The 21,392-nt window shown below is 47.0% G+C and overlaps 1 protein-coding gene across 1 annotated transcript in view; it reads right to left on the bottom strand.

Moving 5' to 3' along the window:
• Nucleotides 1-21,181, bottom strand: part of LOC140720031 (early activation antigen CD69-like) — a 37,757-nt gene extending 16,576 nt beyond the window's left edge. Inside the window, exons 1-4 of the mRNA XM_073034929.1 lie at nucleotides 21,098-21,181; nucleotides 3,439-3,568; nucleotides 2,632-2,703; nucleotides 1,229-1,348 (exon numbers count right to left, since the gene is read on the bottom strand). Of these exons, the coding sequence (XP_072891030.1) occupies nucleotides 1,229-1,348; nucleotides 2,632-2,703; nucleotides 3,439-3,505 (259 nt within the window). The 5' untranslated portion in view covers nucleotides 3,506-3,568; nucleotides 21,098-21,181. The remainder of the gene's footprint in view (nucleotides 1-1,228; nucleotides 1,349-2,631; nucleotides 2,704-3,438; nucleotides 3,569-21,097) is intronic.
• Nucleotides 21,182-21,392: the final 211 nt, after the last annotated feature.

Here is a 21,392-nt window from a genome sequence, read left to right as displayed (position 1 = left end):
GGCAAAGTTAATGAAGTCAACGAGCTCAGCTTGCGTGCAAGAGGCAGCATCACTCTGGGAGATGGAAGGGAGGAAGGGAGGGGGTGACAGAGAAAGAAAGGAGCGGTGAGAGATGGAGGGAGGGGGAGAGCAGGAGGGTGGAATATGGAGAAGGCAGAGAGATACTGGATGGCCAGAGAGAGTTGTCGGACTAATTTGCTCGGGAAGGACTGATCAGGCACGGGGAGAAGATGTAATCTGCCTGGACTTTAACAAGGTCTCAGATGGTACAATGCTGTGGAAGATGATGGTACAGGAGTCGGGAGGTCACGTTGCAGATGTACAGTGACGCCGCTCTTGTTCAATGTTGGTCGCCCTGATATAGGAAAGGCCACTGTGCTGGAGGGTTTACGAGGATGTTGGACTCGGGGGAGTGAGGAATGGTCAGACAGGTCGGTTCCTTCTTTCTTGGAGTGACCTTACAGAGTTCTATAAAACCACGGGGGGCGCAGGCAGGGTGAATGAGCACAGGAGTTCTTCAGGTCCGGGGTATGGGAGCCAGAGGACACAGGATTGGGGTGAGAGTGGATGGCGTGGAAGGAGAGAGATGAGGGCGGAAGGGGCTGTTAGACAGAAGGATATAGACAGGGGCGAGAGAGGGGGAACGAGAAAGTGAGGAGGAGGGAATAAGGGAGGAGGGAGGGACAGAGAATGGGGCGGAGGGGGAAGAGTGGGGAGATGGGAGGAAAGAAGGGCTAGATGGCGAAAGGCTTGTGGGAGAGTGGTTGGGGAGAATCGGGAACCGACTAGAGGAGAAGAAGGACAGAGAGAGTAGGGTTGGCAGTGCGGGACGATTGGGGAGTGAGAATCGAGCGTAGAGAAGGAGGAGAACGACGATATTGCTGGACTCGAGGGATTAATTTATGCATTGATGTCGGACGAGTTGGGACTTTAGTCCTTGGAGCGTCGAGATGACATTAGAGAGACGTATAAAACCAAGAGAGAAGAGTGCGTACTGTTACTTTCCGTAGACCTGGAGAATCGAGGACCAGAGCGCACAAGTCTAAGGTGAGAGCGGAAAGGGATTTAATTGCGGAGCCGAGTGACAAGCTTGCTTTACCCAGATTGTGGTCAGTCTATGGAACGAGTTGACAGAGGAAGTGCTTGAAGCAGATACATTAGAAATTTGGATACTAGGGAGTATGACACGTGACCCATCCACATTGACGTCAGCGCTGTGAACTCTGACCTGTTTGTGCAGTGGTTGACAACCCGCCGGGTCCCGAGGCAATGGAAGGATCTTCGCTCCCATTGATGCGGGGTTCCTTTTTCAGAAAGTTCACATCTGAGTAGGTGGTGTTCAGACCGTCTGGGAGATGGAGAGCAGATGAAAAAGAGCGTGAACACGAGGAAATCTGCAGATGCGGGAAATTCAAACAACAACACACACAAAATGCTGGTGGAACACAACAGGATCTATAGGGAGAAGCGCTGTCGACGTTTCGGGCCGAGACCCTTCTTCAGGACTAACCGAAAGGAAAGATAGTAAGAGATTTGAAAGTAGTCGGGGGAGGGGGAAATGCGATATGATAGGAGAAGACCGGAGGGGGTGAGATAAAGCTAAGAGCTGGAAAGGGGCAGGGGAGAAAGTAGGGAGCAGTGACAGAGCAGGGAAAGGTGTGAGTGAGGACGAAAGAGAGGGGGATTGAAAAGGGAGAGTGAGAGGAGTAGAAAAGTGGGAGAGGGATGGGGAAGAGAGAAGAAGAGAATTTGAGAGAGAGAGAGAGAGAGAGAGAGAGAGAGAGAGAGAGAGAGAGAGAGAGAGAGAGAGAGAGAGAGAGAGAGAGAGAGAGAGAGAGAGAGAGAGAGAGAGAGAGAGAGAGAGAGAGAGTAGAGCAGGGGAGAGCGCGTCGGGGAAAGGAAGATAGTCGTGGATAGAGAGGAGGAGAGGGCTGACGGGCGTTGAGGGGCAAGTTTAGGGACAGAGCGAGGTTGGAAGACCGGAAGGGGCGGACTGGGAAAGATGAGACCGAGCGGAGAGAGAGGAAAAGAGCGCCATTGGGAGACCGAGAGTGGTAGCGACTGTGACTGTGATAGAGGAGAGACGGGAGGGAGAGTGGAAATGAGAGAGGGCGAAGAGAACGGGACAGTGGGAGACAGTGGGGAAAACGGGGAGGCGGAAGAAAGGAAGAAGGAGAGAGGAGAGGGTGTGAGGATGTGAGGAAAGGGAGAGAAGTGAAAAGAATGAAAAGTGTGTCGGGTTAAGAAAAGTGAAAGAGCGGTTATGGATTTATAACGCGTTCCCTCCTCACCACACCAACACGGCGCTCACTCATCTCCGCAACCCCATCCCACAGCGCTCGCTCCACATCGCCCCTTCCTCCACACGGCACATCCATGATACCTCTCCTCACCGACCCTTCTCACAGCCCACTCTCCTCAAACCATCCCACGGCGCTCCTTCTACACCGCCCCTCCAAGGGCGCTCACTCCTCACAGCAGCCTCACCACCGTCCCTCCAACAAATGCACCATCATCTCTCCCACGCATTCCCTCCGTCTTATGCTCAAACAGGTACGGTTCTCCTGAGATCTCTCGACAAGGTTGGACGTATCAGCTAAACAGGGTGAAACCAACAAAGATGAAACTGACCTCGATCTGCCCGGACCCGGGGCGCCGAGGGGTTCTTGAAATTAACTTCCGCGTACGATACATCAGGTTCAGCTGGGGACAAAACAGCGAGGGTCAGAGGCAGACTGAGGATCCCTATACACCGTCCCATCACACATCCCCAGAGTCAGGCTCAGAGTGAAGCTCAGGCCCACTGTCCCATCACACACTCCCGGAGTCAGACACAGAGTGAATCTCCCTCCACACCGTCCCATCACACACTCCCGGGGTCAGACACAGAGTGAATCTCCCTCCACACCGTCCCATCACACACTCCCGGGGTCAGACACAGAGTGAATCTCCCTCCACACCGTCCCATCACACACTCCCGGAGTCAGACACAGAGTGAATCTCCCTCCACACCGTCCCATCACACACTCCCGGGGTCAGACACAGAGTGAATCTCCCTCCACACCGTCCCATCACACACTCCCGGAGTCAGACACAGAGTGAATCTCCCTCCACACCGTCCCATCACACACTCCCGGGGTCAGACACAGAATGAATCTCTCTCCACACTGTCACGTCACACACTCCCAGATCAGACACAGAGTGAATCTCCCTCCACACCGTCCCATCACACACTCCCGGGGTCAGACACAGAGTGAATCTCTCTCCACACTGTCACGTCACACACTCCCAGATCAGACACAAAGTGAAGTGCCCTCCGCAATCACTCATCACGCACTCCCGGACAGACATAGTGTGAAACTCCTTCCACCAGTCTGATCACACACACCAGGATAAGCTGCAGAACAGATCAGTCGCCTGTCTCTCTGCGGCACTCACCTCGGGAAGGAGGCCGTGAGTCCTTTTTTCCAAAATTCACAGTCATGTAGCTAACGCTTTGGTCCATCCTGCCGAGGATTCTCTGCGTCTCTGAGCTCAGATAGGGGAAGCAACCGTTGTCAGAGGAAGCCTGTGTTACCAAGAGGGTTAGAACGCTATCAACCAACGCCGGATGAAGAGCTGATGAATACAGGAACCGAGACCAGAGGGAGGATGTGCGGGGAGCAGAGAGATTGAGGGTGTTGCAGAGGGTGGTCGTGAGAAATGAGAGTGGTTGGGGGAAGAGTGGGGAGAAAGAGGGGAGGACCGGGGTCGGGTAGAGATAGAGAGGTGGGTGACAATGGACAGACTGTGGAGAAGGGAGCGTGAGAAGGGGAGTGTGGACAGAGGAGGGCGGAAGGAATGATGGAGATGGGGTAAATGAGCGGAGAGGGTGAGACTTGGAGAAATAAAGGCGGGAGAGTTGGAGAGTGATTGGAGAGAGAGGGTCAGTGAACGGAGGTAAGAGAGTGCGGTCAGGATGGAACAAGGCAACGGAGAGGAGGAGAGGAAGGATGGAGATGGAGGAGGGATTCTGGGAGGACTGAGGAATCGAAGTAGGAACAGAGGAAGGAAAGGATTTGGTGGGGTTAAGTTGAGACGGAGGGCAGGAATGAGGAAGGAGAGAACGTCCGAGGGATTTTCTCACTCATACAGAGCCTCAATTTTCCAGGACGGATGCACCGCCAGCTGCTTCCTGTTTTAAGCATTGGACGCTCCCACTGCCCCTGCTCACGGCCGGGGCTTCAGACTACCTGTCTGCGAGAAAGCAGGGCAGCAGGAGAACCACCCAAAACCAAAACCCACCTCCCTCCGAGTGGCGATCAGCTCTCCTCGAAACTCCTTCCCTTCAGAGGCTTTCCTCGTCCAGTGGCGCACTCTCTCCCTCCTTATTCCGTGGAATTCTCTGTCTCTTCCTCTCGTTCTCCTTCGACAAACTTTCCCCATTCTCCCCTTTTCATTTTCCTTTTTCTCCCACTATTCTCTCTCACTTTCTATCGCTTCTTCCCCCCCTCCTCAACCCTTTCTCTGCCTTCTCTCGCCCACCTTTGCCCCACTTTCTCCTCTTCCCCATTATCTTATTCCACACCCTCCCCCATCTGCCCCTATCTTTTTCTTCTCCAAACGACCAACACTCCTGTCGCCCTGACAAGATGTGCTTACAGACTCACAGATGCTTTCTGTATTCCCCCTCCCTTCCGAATTTCCGCCTTCATCTCCTTCATCCTATCTCCCCCGTCCCTTCTCCACCCTTCCTCCCATCCTACCGCCGAGCTTCCCGTTCTCTCTCACTACACCTTCCTCCTTCCCTCTCCCACTCTGCCTCTTCCTTTCGTTTCCCTCAATCACTCTCTTCCTTCTGCCACCCTCGCATGGCACTGGCTCCTACTGCCCCACTCACCTTCCCCACCTCAAAGACTTCTCCATCACGCACCTTCTCTCTCCACTTCCTCTCTCCTCTACACTTTCTTTCTTTATCCGACCTGAACTGGTTTATTTCCTCCTCTTCCCACATATTTCCTCATCCATCTCATTTATTCCTTCACTTCTCCTTCCTCCCTGGATCCCATGCTTACTTACTTTCTCAATGCTCCTTTCTTTCTGATTAAGCCTTGCCTGGGGTACCTTATCAAATGCCTTGCGGAATTTCATATACAATACATCTAATGCTCTTCCTTCATCAATGTGTTTAGTCACATCCTCAGAAAAATGTTCAGGCTCGTAAGGCACAGCCTGTCCTTGACAAAACCACTCACTATCCTATACTTGAGGAAAGCACTACACTATACTTGAGGAAAGCCTTTGTTTATTCCTTAATCCTCCCCGCCAAGGATTTCTCATGGCCCCTTCTGGCTCTCCTAATTTCCTTCTTAAACTCCTTCCTGTTAGCCTTCTAATCTTCCAGATCTCTAACATTACCTACCTTCTTGACTATATTTAGTGCAGCCTTTGTACACCACGGTTCCTGTGCCCTACCATAACTTCCTCGTCACATTGGAACGTACCTGTGCAGAACTCCACACAAATATCCCCTGAATATTTTCTCATTTCTGCCAACCTTTCCCTGAGAACATATGTTTCCAATTTAAGCTTGCAGGTTCCTATCCGATAGCCTGATAATTCCCCTTACTCCAACAAAAAGCATTTCTAAATTGTCTGTTCTTATCTCTCTCCAATGCTATTATAAAGGAGATAACATTCTGATCACTATCTCCAAAAATCTCTCCGACTGAGAGTTGTGACATCTGACCTGGTTTATTTCCCAATACCAAATGAATGCAACCTCTCCTTTTGTGGGATTACTTACATATTGTGTCCGGAAACATTCCTGAACACACCTAACAAACTCCATCTCATCTAAACCTCTTGCTCTGGGGAGATGCAGATTGATATTTGTGTCATTAAAATCTCCCATCACGACATCTTTGTTATTGCTACTCCTTTCCAGGATCTGTTTCTCTATTTGCTCCTCGATATCCCTGTTACTATTGGACCGTCTAAAAAAACACCCGGTAAAGTTATTGACCCCTTGCTATTCCTAACCTGCACCCACAGAGTCTCCGTATAAAAAGCCCCCATGGGGTCCACCTTTTCTGCAGCCCTGACAGTATCACTGATCAACAGTGCCACGCCCCCAGCTTTTTTTTGCCTCCGTCCCTGTCCTTTCTGACACATCTGAACCCCGGCACTTGAAGAAACCATTCCTGTCCCTGAGCCATCGAAGTCTCTGTAATGGCCACGGCATCATATCTCCAAAGGAGATAGTGATCAGACACTACCTCCTTTATCATAGCATTGCAGAAGGATGGGGACAGATAAGTTAGCAAAGCTTTTAATTGGAGTAGGGCAAAATATGAGGCTATCAGGCAGGAAGTTGGAAGCATAAATTGACAACAGACGATAGTCAATAGGTGCAGGAGTAGGACATTCGGCCCTTCGGGCCAGCAACGCCATTCACTGTGGTTATGGCTCAATTGTGATAAATTGCTCTCAGAAATGTTCAAAAGAAATGTGACAAATGTTCAGAGGATATTTGCGTGCAATTCTGCATAGGTATGTTCCAATGAGAAAGCGAGAAGCTGGTAGGGTACAGGAACCGTGGTGTACAAAGGCTGTTGTAAATCTTGTCAAGAATAAAAGGAGGCCTTACGAAAGGTTCAAAAGACTAGTTGATGACAGAGATCTAGAAGACCTTAAAGCTCGCAGGGGGAGCCTAAGAAAGAAATTAGGAGAGCCAGAATGGGCCATAATAAGGCCTCGCAGGACAGGATTAATGTAAACTGCAGGGCACTCTATAGGCATGCGAAGAACAAGTGGATAACACTAGACAGTTTAGGACGAATCAAGTGTGACAGTGCCAAAGTGTGTATGGAACAGGAAGAGAGAGCAGAGGTACTTTGCTTCAATATTCATTTGGATAAAGGATTCTGGCGATTTTAAGGATGGCAGAGCGGATTGAAATGCTTGGGCATGTAGGTATTAAGAAAGGTAATATGCTGGAGCATTTAGAAAGCATCAATCTGCAAAGGTCACCGGGAAAAGAAGACCAGACTACTGTGCGAACCGACGGAGGAGAGTGCTGAGCCTCTGGCGATGATGTTTGTATCATCAATGAGGATGGGAGAGATTCCGGAGGAATGGATGTTTGTGGATGTTGTTCCCTTATTCAAGAAAGGGAGTAGAGATGGACCAGAAAATTATAGACCAATGAGTCTTACTTTAATGATTGGTAAGTTGAGGGAGAAGACCCTGAGAGGCAGGATATATGAACATTTGAAGAGGCATAATATGATTGGTAATAGTCAGCATGGATTTGTCAAAGGCAGGTCGTGCCTTCCCAGCCTGATTTTTTTTCGAGGATGGGACTGAACAAATTGATGAAGTTAGCGCAGTAGTTGTACTGCATTTTGATTTCCCCAAGCATTTCATAATGTATCCCGTGTAAGGAGACATGTGGCCGAAGGAGACATTGCTTTGTGGATCCAGAATTGGCTTGCCCACAGAAGGCAAAGAGAGGTTGCAGTCGTGTCATATTCTGCATGGGAGCCGTGAACAGTGGAGTTCCTCAGCAATCTGTTCTTGGACCTCAACTCTACGTGATTGCATGAATGATCTGGATGGGGATCTGGAGCTGTGGTTCTTAAATTTGCGGATGATACAAAGGTTCGGGGTGTTGTAGATACCCCCAATTATTAGGTCTGTCAGAGCTTACAGCGGGGCATTCATAGGAGGCAAATCTGGGCTGAGAAGTGGCAGATGGAATTTAACTCAGGTAAGAGTAAGGCTGTTACTTTTGTAGGTCAAATATGATGACAGAATATAGTATTAATGGTCAGACTCTTGGCAGTGTGGTGGATCAGAGAGACATTGAGGTTCGAGTCCATAGGACACTCAAAGCAGCTGCACAGGTTGTCTCTGTGTTTAAGAAAGCATACAGTATTGGCCTTCATCAATCGTGAGATTGAGTTTAGGAGCCGAGAGCCAATGTTGCAAATTTATAGGACGCTGGCCAGACGCTACCTGGAGGACTGTGTTTAGATCTGGTCGCCTCTCTAAAGGAAGGATGTGGAAACGATGGAAAGGATCCAGAGGAGATTTGCAAGGATTTCCTGGTTTCGGGAGCATGCCTTATGAGAATAGGTTGAGTGAACTCAGCCATTTTTCCTTGGAGCGACGGAGGATGAGTGACGACATGATAAGGTGTATCAGATGATGAGAGGCTTTGATCTTGTGGATCGTCAGAGGCTTTTTCCCAGGGCTGAAATGGATAGCACGAGAGGGCACAGTTTTAAGGTGCTTGGAAGTAGGTACAGAGGGGAATTCAGGAGCTTTTCTTTTGTCCGGAGAGAGTGGTGAGTGCGTAGAATGGGCTGCCAGTGACGGTGGTGGAGTCCGATACGATAGGGTCTTTTAACGGTCTCCTGAGCAGGAACATGGAGTTCAGAAAAATAGAGAGCTATGGGTAACCCTAGGAAGTTCGAAGGTAAGCACACGTTCACATAGTTTGTCGGCCGAAGCGCCTGTATTGTGCTGTAAACATTCTATGTTTCTATGACCGCTGGATGGAGTGGACTGAGGAGCGTGGGTCCGAGGGTCGCAAACGCTCGGGAGAGGTCGACGGGAACAAATGGACGACACTGTGAGCTCCAAAGTTTGCACACTGTACTTTTTCATGAGAATGTACTTTTTTATGTTGCTTTACAAACCACATAGTCAAATTATAAAGCAGATTATTTTGCACTCATATTGTGTACTGTTTTTAAACATCGTACAACATCCAGCCAAACAAGATTTCATAAGTTTCTGGGGCCGGGGGCTACCATCACCCAGAGGAAGCCGCGAGCCGAACCGATAATGACATTCCCACTGATTTTCTTGTAAGCCCTTTTCGGTCAGAATTGGATACTTCTTGAGAACTGAGAACTTCTTCATTTTAGGAATACACATGTCCTGCACCTTCCTCATTTTCCCCAGAAACAAAAGCCATTGCTGCTCTGCTGAAATCCCTTGCAGATATGGTTGGAGAAATGGCAGATGAGTTCAACCCAGACAAATAGAAAGATATAGCACACGATTAAAGACAAGGCAGTGTCTATGAGCAGAGGGATCTTATGGGACGTGTTCGTAGCTCCTTGAACGTGGCTCCTCAGTTTTCAGACTGTATGAGGGTAAGTGGAGGGGCAGATAGTTTTGAGGAAGTCGACAAAAAACAGAAGTACTTCTACAGGGCAAAGAAATGGCAGATGCAGTGCTGTGTTGGAACATGTATGGTCATGCTTTAGGAGATATTAAAAGGGTTGACTATTTTATAAATGGAGAGAAAACACACAAAAAACAGAGATTCGCGGGGACTTTAAAGCCCCTGTGTGGGATTCCCTAAAGGATAATTTGCAGGTTGAACATAGAAATCTGCAGCACATTCCCGGCCCCTCAGCCCACAATGTTGTGCCGATGATGTAACCTTCTCAGGTTGAGTCTGTGGTGAGGAGAGCAAATGCATGTCAGTATTTCGACTCGAATATAAAAGGAAAGGTCTGATGCCGAGATTTATAAAGCACTGGTGAGGCCTCACGTGGAGTATTGTGAACAGTTTTGGGCCTCTTATTTAGAAAGATGGTGCTGAAAGTAGAGAGGGTTCTGCCTTAAATACATCCAATGACTTTACCTCCACTGCAGCCCGTGGCAACAAATTCCACCAATTCACCACCCTGTGGCTAAAAAAAAATAATCGCTGTTCTAAATGGGCGCCCTTCAAACCTTAAGTCATGTCCTCTCGCACTAGAGTCCCCCACCATGGGCAAACAACTTTGCCAGAACCACTATGTCCATGACTTTCAACATTCAAATCTTTCTATGATTTCCTCTCATTCTTCTAAATCCAAGGGGTACAGTCCAAGCGCGGTCAAACGTTCCTCATATGTTCACCCTCTCATCCCGGAATTATTCTAGTGAATATTCTCTGAACCCTCTCCAAAGTCAGCTCATCCTTTCTTTAATAAGCAGCCCAAAACTGCACACAGTACTCCAAGTGAGTTCTTACCAGTACCTTATAGAGCCTCAACATCACATCCCTGCTCCTATTCTCTATTCCTATAGAAATGAATGCCAACATTGCATAGGCCTTCTTCACTGCCGACTCAACCTGGAGGTTAACCTTAAGGGTATCCTGCACAAGGACTCCCAATTCCCGTTGTGTCTCAGAACGTTGAATTCTCTACCCATTTAAGTAATATTCTGCCCGTTTATATCTACTACCAAAGTGCATGACCATGCAATTTCCAACATTGTATCTCATTTGCCACTTCTTTGCCCATTCTCCCAATCTATCCGTCCCTCTAAATAATCTATGTTTCCTCAGCACTACCTACCCCTCCAACCATCTTGGTATCATCAGCAAGCTTTGCCGCAAAGTCATCTATTTCATAATCCAAATCGTTGAAATACAACGTTAAAAGAAGCGGCCACAACATGGACCCCTGTGGAACACCACTGGTAACCAGCAGCCAACCAGAATTAGATCTCTTTATTGCCGCTCTCTGTTTCCTGCCAATCAGACAAAGTTCTATCCACGCATGTAACTTTCCCGTAACTGCATATGCTCTTATCTTGTTTAGCAGCCTCATGTGCGGCACCTTCTCAAAGGCCTTCTGAAAATCCAAATAACAACATCCACTGCATCTCCCTTGTCTAGCCTACTTGAATTTTCCTCATACCCAGTGGATATCCCGCTGCAATCTCTGACAGCCCTCCGCACCATCCACAACACCTCTAACCTTTGTGTCGTCAGCAAACTTGCTATCCCATCCCTCCACTTCCTCATCCAGGTCATTTATAAAAAAATCAAGAGGAGTAAGGGTCAAAGAACACCTCCCCGAGGCACTCTACTGGTCACCGACCTCCAAGCAGAATATGACCCTTCTACTGTTTGCCTTCTGTGGGCAAGCCATTTCTGGATCGACAAAGAAATGTCCCCTTGGATCTCCTGCCTCCTTTCTTTCTCAATGGGGTACCTTATCAACTGCCTTGCCGAAATCCTTTAACACCAAATATACTGCTGTTCCTTCATCAATGTGTTTAGTCACATCCTCAAAGAAAAATCAATCAGGATCGTAAGGCCCGTCCTGCCTTTGGCTAAGTTATGTTGTCTATTGCTAAACATATTATACCTCTACAAATGTGCATAAATCCTGCCTCTTCGCATCTTCTCCATCAACTTACCAACCACTGTGGTAAGGCTCACTGGTCAAAAAAATTCCTGGGTTATATCTACCCCCTTTCCGTGATAAAGGAACAACATTTGCAACCCACCAATCCTCCGGAAACTCGCCCGTCCCCATTGATGATCCAAATATTATCACCACAGGCTCAGCAACCTCCTCACCTGCCTCCCAGAGTAGACTTGGGTACATCTCATCCGGTCCCAGCGACCTATCCAAATGATCCTTTCAAGAATCTCAAGCACATCCTCTTTTTTAATATCTACGTGCTCAAGCTTTTCTGTCTGCTGCAAGTCAGCACAACGATCACCCCAAGATCCTTTTCCATAGTGAGATCTCACTGAGATCTAACACCTGACCAGGTTAATTTTCCAATAACAAATCAAGAACAGCTTCTCGTCCTGCAGACTTGTCTACATATTGTGTCAAGAAACCTTCCTGAACGCACCTAACAGACTCCAACCCATTAAACCTCTTGCTCTCGGGAGATGCCAATCGATATTTGGGAAATTAATATCTCCCATCGCGACTACTCTGTTATTAACTTAACTTTCCAAGATTTGTTTCCCGATCTGCTCCTCGATATTCCTGCTACTATTGGGCGGCCAATAAAAAAAAAACACCCAGTAAAGTTATTGACCCTTTCCTGTTCACAATCTTCACCCTAAGAGTCTCGGTAGAAAATTCTTCCATGGCGTCCACCTCTCCTGCAGCTGTGTCACTATCTATGATCAACATTGCCACGCCCATAGCTCTTTTGCCCCCATCCCTGCCTTTTCTGAAACATCTAAAAGTCGGCACTTGAAGTATCCATTCCTGTCTCTGAGCTATCAAGTCTCTGTGATGGCCACCACATCATTCTCCCTCTACGTGCTCAAGGTTCTCAGTCTGCTGCAAGTCATCACTACTAACACCAAGATCCTTTTCCATTGTGAAAAGTGAAGCGAAGTATTCAGTAAGTATCTCTACTATATCTTCCGGTTCCACACATACTTTACCAGTGTCACACTTGATAGGCCCTGTACTTCCACGTCTTATGCTGTTAATCTTCACATACTTCTAGAAAGTCTTGGGGTTTTCCTTTAACCTTCCCCTCCGACGTCTTCTGGCTCACCTAGTTACCTTCTTTAGCTCCTTCCTGTTAGACATAACCTTCTACATCTCTAACATTACCTAGCTCTCTGAAACTTTTGAGAGTTTTGTTTTTCTTCCTGACTAGATTTATTACAGCCTTTGTACACCACAGTTCTTGTACCCCACCATACCTTTCCACTCTCCTCACAAATATCCCCTGATCATTTGCCACATTTCTTCGGTACTTTTCCCTGATAAAATCCCCATACTGAGCGTCCATTTTCCTGCCTGATGGCCTCCGAATTGCCCTTATTTCAATTAAACGCTTTTCTAATTGTCTCTTCCTATCTCTCTCCAATGCCATTGTAAAGGAAATAGAATGATGATCACTATCTCCAAAATGCTCTCCCACTGAGAGATCTGACACCTGACCTGGTTCATTTCCCAATACCAAATCAAGTATAGGCTCTCCTCTTGTAGGCGTATCTACATATTGTGTCAGGAAACCTTCCGGAACACATCTAACAGAGTACAAACCATCTAAACCCCTTGCTCTAGCGAGATGCCAATCGATATTTGGGAAATTAATATCTCCCATCGCGACTACTCTGTTATTATTAGACCTTTCCAGCATCTGTTTCTCTATCTGCTCCTCGATATTCCTGCCAGCATTGGGCGCCCTATAAAAAAACGCCCTGTAAAGTTGTTGACCCCTTCTGTTTCCACTCTTGAACTTAAGAGTCTCCGTAGATAATTCCTACATGGCATCCTCCTTTTCTGCAGCTGTGTCAGCTACCTCTGATCAACGGTGCCACGCCCGCACCTCTTTTGCCTCCCACTCTATCCTTTTTGAAACATCTAAACCTCGGCATTTGAAGCATCCATTCCTGTCCCTGAGATATCCAAGTCTCTGCAATAGCCGCCACATCATATCTCCAAATGATTTCCTCCGCAGTTTGAACGGGGCACGACTGCGCAAACGCGTGAAAGTCGACCCGTGAGGCAGCGGAGATTTTGAAAAGCGAACAGGTCAATGGAGTGGGCAACGGAAAGGAGGAAGACAGAGTAGGAAGGCTTTGGCTCGCGAAGCTTCGGCGAGCAGAGGCTGAGGACGAGCTTCACTCCAACTGAGGTAAGGCCGGGTAAGCTCTTTTATAGCTCCAATTAACTTAGGATTAGTTAGCGCAGTTTAGTACTCCGTTTGCAGTATGTGGGAAGTCAGGGCGAGCACTGTTGTCCCTGATGACTACACCTGTAAAAGGTGCATCCAGCTGCAGCTACTGACAAACCGAGTTAGGGAACTGGAGCTGGAGCTGAATGAACTTGGAACATTCAAGAGACAGAGGCAGAAATAAACAGGAGTTACAGGGAGATAGTCACCCCTAAGAGTCAGGAGACAGGTAGATGGGTGACTGTGAGGAGAGCGAAGGTGATTAGACAATATGAGCAGAGCACCCCTGTGGCCGTTCCCATCAATAATAAGTATACCGTTTTGGATACTGCTGGTGGGGATGACCAACCAGGGCCAAGCTGATGTGTTTCCGTCTCTGGCATTGAGACTGGACCCTCAGCTCAGAAGAGGGAAAAGAGGAGAGCTGTAGTGATAGTGGATTCGATAGTTAGGGGGACTGATAGGAGACTCTGCGGAAGAGATCGAGTATCCCGGATGGTCTGTTGCCTCCCTGGTGCCAGGGTCCACGATATCTCGGATCGATTTCTCAGTATTTTCAAGAGGGAGTGTGAGCAGCCGGATGACGTGGTCCATGTACAGACAGATGACGTGGTAAGAAAGAAAAGAAACTCTCTGCAAAGAGTGTTTAGGGAGTTAGGTGCAAAATTGAAGGACAGGACCTTCAGGGTTGCAAACTCAGGATTGCTACCCGTGTCACGTGCTAGTGAGGCCAGAAATAGGAAGATAATACAGATATATACGTGGCTAAGGTGTTGGTGCAGGAATGAATGCTTCGCGTTTCTGGACAACTGGGTCTTGTTCCAGGGATGTTTCGACTTGTTCCGACCGGACGGGTGCACCTGAACTGGTGTGGGACTAACATCTTTGCGGGAAGGCTTGCCAATGCTGATCTGGGGGGGGGGTGTTTAAACTAGATTTTCAGGGGGAGGGGAACCAGAGTGTTAGAGCAGATAGTTAGGTGGAGAAGGATAAATGTCATGCGAGAGCTGCAAGTATAGTACATGGATTAAAACCAGATCTAGCATATAAAGAGGCTTTGAGGGAAGAGAAATAGAATAAAGGGTGTAAAGATTGTACGTTAGAACGGCTCAAGTGCGTGTACTTCAATGCAAGAAGCATCAGGAACAAAGGTGATGAACTGGGAGCTTGGATACATACATGGAATTATGATGTAGTGGCCATTACAGAGACTTGGCTGCCACCAGGGCAGGAATGGATTCTCAATATTCCTGCATTTCAGTGCTTTAAACCGGATAGAGAGGCGGGGGAGGGGCGGTAGGGGAGTGGGTTGTATTACCAGTTAGGGATACTATTACAGCTACAGAAAGGGTGGGTAATGAAGCAGGATCCTCTTTTGAGTTAGTATGGGTGGAGGTCAGGATCAGGAAGGGAGCAGTTACTCTATCGGGGGTATTCTATAGGCCCCCTGGTAGCTGCAGAGAAACCGAGGAGCAGATTGCGAGGCAAATTTTGGAAAGGTACAAAAATAACAGGGTTGTTATCATGGGCGACTTTAACTTCCCAAATATTGATTGGCACCTGATTAATTCCAATGGTTCAGACGGGGCAGAGTTTGTCAAGTGCGTCCAGAACGTATTCCTGTCACAGTATATTGACAGGCGGATTAGGGGAAATTCTGTGCTGAATCTAGTATTGGTTAAAGAACCGGGTCAGGTCACAGATCTCTCAGTGAGTGAGCATCTGTAGGACAGTGAACATCGCTCCCTGGCCTGTAACATTATCATGGAAAAGGATAGAATCAGAGAGGACAGGACTTTTTTTTAATTGGGGAAGGACAAATTATGAGGCTATAAGGCTAGAACTTGAGGGTGTGAATTGGGATGATGCTGTTACTGGGAAATGTACTATGGGCATGTGGTCGATGTTTAGGGATCTCTTGCAGCATGTTAGTGACAAATTTGTCCCGCTCAGGAAGATAGAGAATGGCAGGGTAAAGGAACGATGGGTGACAAGTGAGGTGGAGAATCTAATCAGATGGAAGAAGGCAGCATATGTGAGGTTTAGGAAGCAAGGATCAGATGAGTCTATTGAGGGTAACAAGAAAGGAGCTTAAAAATGGGCTGAGGAGAGCAAGAAGGAGTTATGAGAAGTCCTTGGCGAGTAGGGTAAAATAATTCCCAAGGCATTCTTCAATTATGTAAAGAACAAAAGGATGCCAGGAGTGAAGGTAGGACCGATTAGAGATAAAAGTGGGAAGATGTACCTGGAGGCTGTGGAAGTGAGCGAGGTACTCAATGAATATTTCTGTTCGGTATTCGCCAATGCGACGGAACTTGGTGACGGTGAGGACAATATGAGTGATGTTGATGTTCTGTAGCGAGTTGATATTAAGGGAGAGGAGGTGTTGGAGTTGTTAAAATACATTATGACAAATAGGTCCCAGGGCCTGACGGAATATTTCCCAGGCTGCACCAGGAGCAAATTTGATAAGATTCCAAACAGTAGGCTTATTCAGAATATCAGAAGGCCTGGGATCCAGGGAAGTTTGGCAAGGTGGATTCAGAATTGGTTTCCTTGCAGAAAGCAGAGTATCGTAGTGGAGGTAGTACATTCTGATTGGAGATTTGTGACTCGTTGAGCCCCCGCAGGATCAGTTCTGGGACTCCTACTTTTCGTGATTTTTATTAACGACATGGATGTGGGATAGAAGAATTTGTTTGCAAGTTTGCAGACGACTCAGAGTTTGGTGGTGTTGTAGATTGTGTGGAGGATTGTCGTAGATTGCAGAGACATTGATAGGATGCAATACTGGGATGAAAATAGACAATAGACAATAGGTGCAGGAGAAGGCCGTTCGAACTCTCGAGGCAGCACCGCTGTTCAATATGATCATGGTTGATCATCCACAATCGGTACGACGTTCCTGCCTTCTCCCCATATCCATTGAGTCCGCTATCATTAAGAGCGCCATCTAACTCTTTCTTGAAAGCATCCAGAGAATTGGCCTCCACTGCCTTTTGAGGCAGAGCATTCCATAGATCCACAACTCGCTGGATGAAAAACTTTTTTTTCCTGAACTCCGTTCTAAATGGCCCGCTCCTTATTCGTAAACTGTGACCTCTGGTTCTGGAGTCTCCCAACATCGCTAATATGTTTCCTGCCTCGAGCGTGTCCAATTCCTTTATAAACTTATATATTTCAATCAGATCCCCACTCATCCTTCTAAATTCCAGCGTATACAAGTCCAGTCGCTTCAATCGTTCAAGATCTGACAGTCCCGCAAACCCGGGAATCAACCTCGTGAACCTACGCTGCACTCCCTCAATAGCAAAAATGTCCTTCCTCAAATTTGGAGACCAAAACTGAAAACAATACTCCAGGTGTGGTCTCACCAGGGCACTGTGCAACTGCAGAAGGACGTCTTTGCTCCTATACTCAACTCCTCTTGTTATGAAGGCCAACATGCTATTAGTTTTCTTCACAGCCTGCTGTACTTGCATGCGTACTTTCAGTGACTGACGAACAAGAACAGCTAAATCTCGTTATATTTCCCCTTTTCCCAACTTGACACCATACAGATAGTAATCTGCCTTCCTGTTCTTGGCACCAAAGTGGATAACCTCATATTTATCCGTAATAAATTGCACCTGCCATGCAGCTCACCCAACCTGTCAAAATCACCATACAATCTGCTAACATCCTCCTCATATTTCACACTGCCATCTAGCTTTGTGTCTTCTGCAAATATCATAATGTTGCTTTTAATCCCTTCATCTAACTTATTAATATATATTGTAAATAGCTGCGGTCCCAACAACGTGCCTTGCTGTACCTCACTAGTCACTGTTGGTCATTCTGAAAAGGACCAGTTAGTCCTTACTCTTTGTTTCCTTTCTGCCAAACAATTTTCTATCCATGTTAGTACCCTACCCCCAATACCATGTGTTCTAATTTTGCCCACTAATCTCATATGTAGGACCTTATCAAAAACTTTCCAATAGTCAAGGTACACGACATCTACTGGCTCTCCCTTGTCTAGTTTCTGAGTTACATCCTCAAAAAATTCCAGAATATCAGTCAAGCATGATTTCCCCTTCGTAAATCCATGCTGATTCAGACTTATGCTCTTACAGCTATCCAGATGTGCCGCTATTTCATCTTTTATAAGTGACTCCAGCATCTTCCCTACCACTGCTGCCAGGCTAACTGGTCTATAATTCCTTGTTTTCGCTCTCCCTGCCATCTTTGAAAATGGGATAACATTAGCTACCCTCCAATCCTCAGGAACTGACTCTGAATCTATAGAACATTGGAAAATGATTATCAATGAGTCCATGATTTCTAGAGCCACCTCCTTAAGTACCCTGGGATGCGGAACATCAGGCCCTGGTAATTTTTCAGCCTTCAGTCCCATCAGTCTACACACCACCATTTTCTGCCTAATGTGAATTTCCTTCAGTTCCTCCGTTACCCTAGGTCCTCTGGCCACTATTGCATCTGGGAGATTGTCTGTGTCTTCCCTAGTGAAGACAGATCCAAAGTACCTGTTCAACTCGTCTGTCATTTCCTTGCTCCCCATAATAAATTCACTGGTTTCTGCCTTCAAGAGTCCAACTTTGGTCTTAACTATGTTTTATCTTTCCTCTTCACATACCTAAAGAAGTTTTTACTATCCTCCTTTACATTCTGGGCTAGCTTACCTTCGTACCTCTTCTCTTCTATCTGTAATCTTCTGTTGCTCTTTAACATTTTTCCAGTCCTCTGGTTTCACGCTCATATTCGCTATGTCATACTTCTTTTTTATTTTTATACTGTCCTTGACTTCCCTTGTTAGCCACGGTCACCCCCTACTCCCCTTAGAATTTGTCTTCCTGTTTGGAATGACCTGATCCTGCACCTTCTGTATTATTCCCAGAAATACCTGCCATTGTTGTTCCACTGTCACCCTGCTAGGGTATCCTTCCAGTCAACTTTGGCTAGTTCCTCCCTCATGGCTACATAGTCCCCTTTGTTCAACTGTAATACTGACCCTTCCGATTCTCCCTTCTCCCTCTCAAATTGCAGATTAACACTTATCATATTATGGTCACTACCTCCTAATGGCTCTTTTACCTAGAGTTCCCTTATCAAATCCGGTTCATTACACAACATTAGCTCCAGAATTGCTTCTGCCTGGTAGGCCCCAGTACAAGCTGCTCTAAGAATCCATCTTGGAGGCACTCTACAAATTTCCTTCCTTGATGTCCAGTACCAACATGATTTTCCCAGTCTACTTACGTATTGAAATCCCCCATTACAACCGTAGCATTAACTTTGCCACATGCTAATTTTAGCTCTTGATTCAACTTGCAACCTATATCCAGGCTACTATTTGGGGCCTGTAAATAACTCACATTAGGGTCTTTTTTCCCTTACAATTTCTTAGTGCTCTCCATATAGACTCTACATCTCCTGATTCTATGTCAGCCCTCGCATGGGACAGAATTTCATTTGTCACTAGCAGAAACACCACTCCAACTCTGCCCACCTGTCTGTCGTTTCGATAGGACGTATACCCTTGTATATTGATTTCCGAGTGGAAAGTGGCAGATGCGTTCAACTCGGAGAAGTGTGAGGTGATACACTTTGGAAGGACAAACTCCAAGACAGAGGAGAAAGTAAATGGCAGGATACTTGGTAGTGCGGAAGAGCAGAGGAATCTGGGGGTACATGTCCACAGATCCCTGACAGTTGCCTCACAGATTGATAGGGTAGTTAAGAAAGCTTATGGAATGCTAGCTTTCATAAGTCGAGGGTCCGAGGTTTAGTACCGCGATGTAATGATGCAGCTCTATAAAAACCTGGTTATCTCACACTTGGTGTACTGTGTCCAGTCTGGTCGCCTCACTATAGGAAGGATATGGGAGCATTAGAAAGGGTACAGAGGAGATTTACCAGGATGCTGTCTGGTTTAGAGAGTATGGATTATGATCAGAGATTAAGGGAGCTAGGGCTTTACTCTCTGGAGAGAAGGATGAGAGGAGACATGGTAGAGGTGCACAAGATATTAAGAGGACTAGACAGAGTGGACAGCCAGCGCCTCTTCCCCAGGGCACCACTGCTCAGTACAAGAGGACGTGGCTTTAGGTAACGGGAGGGAAGTTCAAGGGGGATATTAGAGGAAGGTTTTTCACTCAGAGAGTGGTTGGTGCGTGGAATGCACTGCCGGAGTCAGTGGTGGAGGGAGATACACTTGTGAAATTTAACAGACTACTAGACAGGTGTGTGGAAGAATTTACGGTGGGGGTTTATATGTGGGGTAGGGTTTAGGAGTCGGCACAACATTGTGGGCCGAAGAGCCTGTACTGTGCTGTATCATTCTATGTTATATGTTGTAACATTTTCATACATTTCTTATTCGTCATTTCCACCCCTAAAGCCTCACTTAGAGGAATTTTCTTGCCAGTCCTGACTGTCCACTGTGGTAACATTTTTCTCAGCCTAGTAATGTCACCCCTCCTCCTTCAATTCCTTCCGCTTTCTCATGACTAAAAATAGGGAAACCCGAAATATTGTGGTCTCCTGCTTGCTCCTCCTACACCCAGTTTTCAGAAATGGCTGCATATCATAATTCACAGTATTGAATCATTCCCTGATCTCAAATGCCTGCCCGTTCTTTAAAATTTCCTGCAGTGAAATATACGGAGCTCAGGGCACCAGTCGCATTGTGCATAAACTCTTGCTATCTTCCTTTTTATGAGGTCTTAACAACATCTGTCTCCATATCGACTCCGCTATTTGCTCAGGAGCTCTGAATCGCATCCCCTGCAACTCGAGTTCAACAACTGTCCCAAAACCTCTCATGAGCAGTCCTGACAAACGTTCCCGCTGGGATATCAGTTCCCTCCAGTTTATATGTAAATAGGTTTCCATCTCATCTATACAGATCCCACCTTCCTTGGAAAAAATACAATGTTTTCAAATTTTGGAGCCCTTCCATTTACACCACGTGCTAAACTGCATGTTCTTCCTATTTCTGGACACACTGTGATGTGTAGTGGTCCTGTCCTTTAATTTAATAGCTAAATCCCTGACCTCACTTTGCAAAACCACCTTCCCATACATACCCATTACATTTGTACATATATGCTGCTCACTCTCTCACTTAAAATCATAGAGAAGAAATGGTTTGCTGAGAAAAGGGGAAGGAAGGGGAGGAGAGTGGGGCCACAGAAAGGGTGTTTAGATTGCAGCCGTTTGAGCAGAACATGTGATTTACAATTTTCTTGCTCCCTATCTCTGATCGGAGTCTGGTTAAACACCGAAATCCACTGACCAATGACCAGGAGTCACAGACAGAGCAAGAATCCCTCCATAAAATCCCATGCACACTCCTGGAAATATACACTGAGTAACTCTCCCTCCGGAACGTCCCATGAAAACACTGCCGGGGTCAGACACAGAGTGCAGCTCCCTCCACATTGTCCCAACACACACTCGGGGGTCTTACAAGGAGTGAAGCTCCGTCCACACCGTCCCAGCACACTCTACCAGGGTCAGATAACCCGCGAAGCTCTCTAAATATCATCCCATCTCACTCTGGGGGTCAGACATGAAAGTACCTCCCGCACCATCGCAACACACTCTACGAGAATCAGAAAAAGTACGAAATCCCTCCTCCATTCTCCCCACTCACCAATACCCAGCTTTTCGGCTTTCCAGTAGTCTTGAATTGTGTGTGTCTCTCGGAGATGGTGTGTGTCTGTGAGCGGACTGTGTGCTGCCGTTCGAGGAAGGAAGGGGAGGAGAAAGGAGGCCAGGGAAAGGGTGGTAAGAATGCAAACACTGATGCAAGTGGTGTGGAACACGTGACCGGCCTGTGCATGCCGAGTTGTGGAGAGTTTCAGATCCTGTTGATCGATATCCATGGTACGGGGGGAGGTGAAACACCAGCCATCATCTCTCCCTCATACTCTGCACAATTGCCTGTG

Source organism: Hemitrygon akajei, unplaced genomic scaffold (assembly GCF_048418815.1).
Source record: "Hemitrygon akajei unplaced genomic scaffold, sHemAka1.3 Scf000035, whole genome shotgun sequence".
Lineage (NCBI taxonomy): Eukaryota > Metazoa > Chordata > Chondrichthyes > Myliobatiformes > Dasyatidae > Hemitrygon > Hemitrygon akajei.
This window is presented reverse-complemented; position numbering and strand designations above follow the sequence as displayed.